Consider the following 6,940-nt stretch of genomic DNA (forward strand, 5'->3'; position numbering starts at 1 on the left):
ATATATATATATATATATATATATATATAATTTCATAGAAGGTGAGTTGAATGGTAGATGGTAGTTACAGAGGCAAGAATTGGGAAAATAGGAACAACAGGGAAATGTTGACCAAGATATACTAAATTACAGTTAAATAGAAGCAAAACTCTGATGTGCTATAGCACAGCAGGGTGACTACAAATAACAATAGTGTACTGTGTATATAAAAAATTAGAATGGAATATTTGAATGTTTTCATCATAAATGATACGGGTTAAAGAAGATTTCTATGTTTAACCCAATTTAAACTTTACACAATGTACACATGTGTCAACAGATTCCATGGCACTCTATTATAATGCATAATGTTTATGTTTTACATATGTTTTAAAATGAATTTACTTTTAAAAATAAAATACAAGGAAACTTTCATTTTTCTGGGAAAGTTTATCTTGTCTTCATTTCTGAAAGACAACTTTACCGTGTCCAATATTACTTGTTGACAGGAGTTTTTTGTTGCTGTTTTTATGTTGTTGTTTTTTTTTTCCAGATCTTTGCATTCATAATTACACTTCACCTTCTAAGATTTCAGCTGAGAGGTCTTCTATAGGTGTACTTAATCTCACTTACACTTTATTTGCTTCTTTTCTTTTGCTGCTTTTAAGATATTCTATTTCTCTTTCATCTTTGATAGTTTGATTACAATATGTCTTTATTTGAATTGATCCTTATCGGTTACCTTTGCCCCCCTTCCCTGAATATTCTCAAGGTTTGTAATGTTTTCATTATTTCATTTCTGAAATAATCTTTCTACCAATTTATCTTTCACTACTATCTTTTGAATGCTAATGACTTAGACATTTCTTCATTTTTATCACTGTTTCATAAATTCTATGAACTTTTAAAATTTTTTTTAGTTTCTTCTTCTAACACATTTCTTCCCTCAAATATATTTATTTGAAAATTATCTTCTCTCTTATTTCAGTTTCAGACAGATTCTTTTTTAATCAGTTTTGATATTAATGCTCCATATTGCATTTTTATTGTATTTTCAATATTTATTTGATTTTCCTGTTATTTCAATCTCCGTTAAATTTATCTAATATATTTCTGAACTGTTTCTCTGTATTTTCTTGATTTTCACTGAGCTTCCTTGAAAAAGCTATTTTGAATTCTTTGTTATGTAGTTTATACATCTCTCTTTAGAGTCAGTCATCGATGCCTTATGCCTTTTTTATTCATGCTTCTTCAATTGTTCTTAATCCTTCTGATCATGCATTGATGTCAACTGGTTGAAAATGTATGCATTTGTTCCAGCCTTTTCAATATCACTTTGTTAAAAGACATCTTTTAAAAATAAGTTTATTCAGATTTTCTGAGTAGACCACCTGGTGTATTCCCTAAGCCCATAAACACTGCAGACATTGCCACAGGATTGCCACAGCTGGCAACGTGGGCTGTAATCCTGTGGCCTTCTAATCTTGGGCTGACAAGAGTAGCTCAACACTGGAATGTAATTCTGTGGCCATTGAGCTGGCACAGTGCTGGGGGAACCTGAAGCCCACAACTAGTGTGATCTTTCATCCATGAGATTTGTCCAAAACCCAAGTCCACTGCACTTGGCTTGTGGTTTTGAGAACCAGAAAGTGAGTGAATCTCAATGGATTTGTTGTGTCTTTTGTTCCAGAGTGAATCTAGAAGCTCAGTCCATAGGTCCAATCTAAAGCCAGTAGTCTACCTGGTGCTGTGTTTATTGTGGTAGGTCCGGAATTGAATCTAAGGCCAATTCCTATGTTCATTTACCTCTCTTTTTCCCATGTAGATGGTGTCGCTCTCCACACTGTGTAGCCTGGGGTTGGGGAGATGTGACAAAGATAATATAAAACCATGCATCATATCCTCTTTGATGTGTCAGATTTTATTCTTACACTTCAATCGGGTTCTGTTGATGTTTTACGTGGTTGCCTTGGCTGTTGTTAAACTAATTGCATATGAGTATAGCTGTACAAATTATAAAGCAATGATGGATAGAGAATCCTATACCACCATCTTGCTCTGCCATTCACAAAATTCCAATCCCCTTTCAAAGCAATGGTGGGATCTGGTAGCTGAACTATGTTTTGTTGGCTTAATATCTAGTCACTAATCATCTCCAGAGCACCTTGGAGACAAGTGAGCATGTTATTAAAAAGTAAGTGTCTTATTAGATTTTGGGTAGATGTGTAACAGATCAGTCAAAATTAAAATGAGGGCTGGTGCTGGGATTGTAGCTCAGCGATAGAGCGCTCGCCTAGCCCGGGGGTGCGTGCGACCCGGGTTTGATCCTCAGCACCACATAAAAAAAAAAAAAGAAAAGAAAGGCATTGTGTTGTGTTCATCTACATTTGAAAAATAAATATATATTTTTTTAAAGTGAGGGCTGGGGTTGTGGCTCAGTGGTAGAGCACTCACCTCGGTGTGTGAGGTACTGGGTTGAATTCTCAGCACCACATATAAATAAATGAATAAACTAAAGATCCATAAACAACTAAAGAAAAAAATATTTTTAAAAATTAAAAATGAAATATTAGGAGGTTAGGAGAAAATCTATAAGTGTAATAGAAACTAAAAATAAAGAAATAAATATTGAAAATTATAATGAGCATGTGGTTGTGGAATAAGAGAGGCAGGCCATTCACCACTTAAGATTGTGAGAAAATATTTTAAAGACGTGTATATATAGTAGGATATTTACATAAAATCCTATGCTTTGTCTAATAGAGATTCATCTTATTTTTCCACTAAAAATATTAATAAGGTTACACTACTGACAAATACACAGATGATGGGGATTATATATTTAACTACTTTCTTCTTCGAGCATTTATATGAATAAAAGTTGCCTCATATGGTTTTTATTCTGTTCAGAAAAATGAGATAAGAAAAATGTTTAGTCAATTTCAATGCCTGATAATTAATAAATCTCAAACAACGATTGCGTATTTATTACTGTTAAAGGGTTAGGGAGAAAAATAGGAAAATAATCCCTATTTGCATTTAAAAACTGAGGGCATGGAATGCAGTGTTCATAAGTAGGAAATAGTTTTTATTATTTCCACATAAATATGTTGAGTCAGTCATTTCAATGCCTAGCTTTTTTTTAATGTGTGTCAGTTATCAATTCAACAGAACTCAATGCCATTGCATTTTCCTTTACGTTCACTAGTGGCTTACTCATCTTTTCTTATTTTCTCTCCTCTGTCCTACTTCCAGATACTCTCATGTTCCAATCCATCAGAGATAACACTTCTGAAATTTAATACACACATGCCTTGTATATTTCTTATATATGAAAAATAAGAAGAAACTGCTAAATAGAAAATGTTTGTTGCATCTATACTTATGTATGGTTTGTGAGTATTATAATTTTCTAGTTATAAAATTCATATCTCTCAATGTAGAACAATTTTATAAGTTTAGATATTTAATACCAACTATTTATTTTCTTGTATCACAACTATTTTTGCAATAAGAGGATGTCATATGCATAACTATAAGCAACAGTTCAATTAAAGTATATGATACAATAAAGGAAAGTAAATGCAACTTTTAGCAAATATTGGTATAACATTAGTTATGGGCATAAGAAGGCTCTCCCTAAATGTAAATGAGGATAGAGGGATAACACTCATCATAGATCCTTAACACTGGCCATTTCAGAAGACACTTAAGTCAGACTAGAAACTCAAGTAGCGTTTTCCACCATCTCCCTGTGTTATTGTAAGGAAGATTTGACCAGGTTGTCAAAATTCAAGGGATGCAAATATGCTAACATTCCTGAAAATAGACCCAGAATTTCTCAAAGAAAAATGTATAACTTCAAACAGCAATAGGAAAATCAAATTCTAAATCACACTTTTGTATACCCAATATCACGTTATTTATATACATGGCTTATTAACATCAATACATTTTATACTTTCTTATCAATGTTAATAAAAAAAACACAATGCAATGATTCATCTGTATTTTTTAATAATGACTCTCCTTGGCACTCTTCATTTACTTAATGAATTCCCAAGGTTATAAAAGACAGATAAAAATAAGTCCATCTCCATTTGTATAACATACATAAATTGAAATAGTTTTTATTTTATATTGTAAAAATCAGCATTTGCAGGAAAATGTAACATTCTCTGATGTCTATGGAAAATATTACATGCATGTAGGATTATAGGTTTTCAAAATATTTATTTAAAACAGTTGTGTAAAATTAAAGAAGAAGTTTTTAATAAGTATTTTGTATTGTATGGAAAGGGACAAATGGAAGAGTACTTTAGTCAGCATAAACTTAACTCTGTTTACACATGGATCTTGTGAGAGAAAGAAACATAGGATTAATTGTAATATTATAAAATGTTCCAAGAAGTTTACTGTAAAAAGAACCAGTCATTTTATTGGTCAAATATTACTGGTCTCTAATTAAAGTGAATGAAATTTCAGAGATCCTTGAAAAGGATCAACCGAACTCAATGCCATTGCATTTTTCTTTAAGTTCACTAGTGCCATTGCATTTTTCTTTAAGTTCACCCCATTTGTTTTGAAAGTACAAAGGAAATCAAATTAATTGCTGAACCCATTGGCCATCTGTGAAATATGACTTTTTAAGAAACCCAAGTGGTAGATTTTCAGACTTTATAATCAAGACCAGAAGGTAAGCTTGTTTTTTTCAATTATTTAACTTTTAATATTACAAGGGTTCTAGATCTACAATTATATATGCAAAGTGTATTTTGAAATATATAAATGAAATGGAATATATATTATTTTAGAGAATTACAAATTTACTTGTTATTTATTACTGGGAATACCATCAATGGGATCCCAAGACAGCACAGCAACAGACCGGGATTTCTATTTTTATTCTTTTTTCCCTATGTTTCAATGCCATGCTATGATGGAAATAGGATTTAAACAGGGCATTCTCTAACTGAAAGAATATCTTCTTCCTAGAAAATGCTATTTTAATCATCCAGTTATTCATTTGCTACAGCCATATTGTGAAAATGATTGAATCATGCATTTTATGAATTAAAATACTTCTAGGCAATGATTGAAAGGAGTATCCTTTTCTTGTCCTTTTAGTCCTTTTACTAGAAAAATAAATGAGTCAAGGAGGGTAACTGCATTAGCCAGACTATAAAGTAGGAAATTTAGGAAAGAATGCTAACACATTTCCATGAATAAACTTATAATTTCTAATGTGAAATGATTATTACGGTGACTGGCTGATAAACCTGTGAAAGTTGCCTAAGCTACAGGGGACTGAGATTCTCAAAATATAATATCTGAAAGTAAGCCTAAATAAACTTTGAAGGATTTCAAACTTTTATTTCAATTGTGCTGTATTCTAGATTAGTTTTATAATATTGAGGAAAGAAAAAAATCAATTACAATAGTTTCATGTGTTTTATAAAGTAAATATTTTTGTAAATAAATAAAAACTTAATTTCAAAGAAATACTGCAAGAAATAGCTTCAATTTAAATATTATAACTGTAACCTTTTGTCCATGACCTGAAATTGTGTATTTTCAAGGAAGAGAGATCAATATTTGACTTCGGTAATACACATTATTTTGATGTGAGATACAATAGAAATGGGAGGGGGTTACTGGTGAACACAATGTTTCATTTTATTTTACAAAAAAAACTCATCTCTATGAATCTTTTTAAAGTGTCTTGCCCTATCTTCAATCTCATGCTAATATTTTTACATTATAGAGGAACATACATTTTATGTTCTAACTGGGTGGAAAAAAGGATTGACAATGAAAAACCACACTGTACCCACAGAATTCATTCTATTAGGGCTATCAGCTGACCCAGAGCTTCAGATTGTGATTTTTCTCTTTTTAATTATCACATATATATTGAGTGTTGCTGGAAATCTGACAATCATCACTCTCACTTTGGTGGACTCCCATCTACAGACTCCAATGTATTTCTTCCTCAGGAACTTCTCTGTATTAGAAATCAACTTTACAACTGTCTGTATTCCTAGATTCCTGGGCACAATTATTACTAAGGACAAAAGAATTTCATATAATGATTGCATGTCTCAGTTGTTTTTCTCCATCTTCTTGGGTACAACTGAATTTTATCTTCTGACAACCATGTCCTATGATCGCTATGTAGCCATCTGCAAACCCCTGCATTATACCATCATCATGAACAAGAGAGTTTGCATTTTGCTTGTCTTTTGTGCTTGGCTGGCAGGATTCTTAAACATCTTCCCACCAGTTATTCTTTTTCTCCAGTTAGATTATTGTAGCACCAATGTCATTGATCACTTTGCTTGTGACTACTTCACTTTATTGAATTTATCCTGCTCAGACAAATGGCTCCTAGAAGTGATTGAATTTTACTCTGCGCTAGTGATTCTGCTTTTCACTTTGGCATTAATAATTCTATCCTACATTTTCATCATGAGGACAATATTAAAACTCTCTTCTGCCAGTCAGAGAAAAAAGGCATTTTCCACATGTTCTTCTCATATGATTGTCATTTCCATCTCTTATGGAAGTTGCATATTCATTTATCTTAATCCATCTGCAAAAGAAAGAGCATCATTATCCAAAGGAGTTGCTATTCTCAATACCTCTGTTGCTCCCATGATGAATCCATTTATATACTCTCTGAGGAATCAGCAAGTGAAGCAAGCCTTTAAGGACACCATCCAGAAAGTGATGCTTCTCTCTGGTAAATGAAAGTATTAGTAATGATGGAAAAATAGAAAAATAAGAAACCAATCCTGGTTTCTTCCTTCAAGATTTTTTTCTCTTTTTCTTCAACCCCTCTATTCTCCAACCCTCACATCCCCAGCATATGTGAAACCAAGTACTTTGCATGAATTAGTATTTTGTGGACTGGGACATCTGAATAGTATATTATACTTGTGTGCCTTTTTCCCCCCTCCAA

The 6,940-nt window shown here is 32.3% G+C and overlaps 1 protein-coding gene across 1 annotated transcript; it reads left to right on the forward strand.

The window, feature by feature from the left end:
- The first annotated feature begins 5,790 nt into the window (after positions 1 to 5,790).
- On the forward strand, positions 5,791 to 6,729 carry LOC107133748 (olfactory receptor 6C3-like). Its single transcript, XM_015475959.1, has one exon. The coding sequence runs from the start codon at positions 5,791 to 5,793 to the stop codon at positions 6,727 to 6,729; it is 939 nt and encodes a 312-aa protein (XP_015331445.1).
- The last annotated feature ends 211 nt before the right edge of the window (positions 6,730 to 6,940 follow it).

The sequence above is a fragment of the Marmota marmota genome, unplaced genomic scaffold (assembly GCF_001458135.2).
Source record: "Marmota marmota marmota unplaced genomic scaffold, marMar, whole genome shotgun sequence".
NCBI lineage: Eukaryota > Metazoa > Chordata > Mammalia > Rodentia > Sciuridae > Marmota > Marmota marmota.

Excerpts from the sequence above, each read along its gene's own strand:
- LOC107133748 (XM_015475959.1), top strand. The coding sequence starts at position 5,791 with ATGAAAAACCACACTGTACCCACAGAATTCATTCTATTAGGGCTATCA.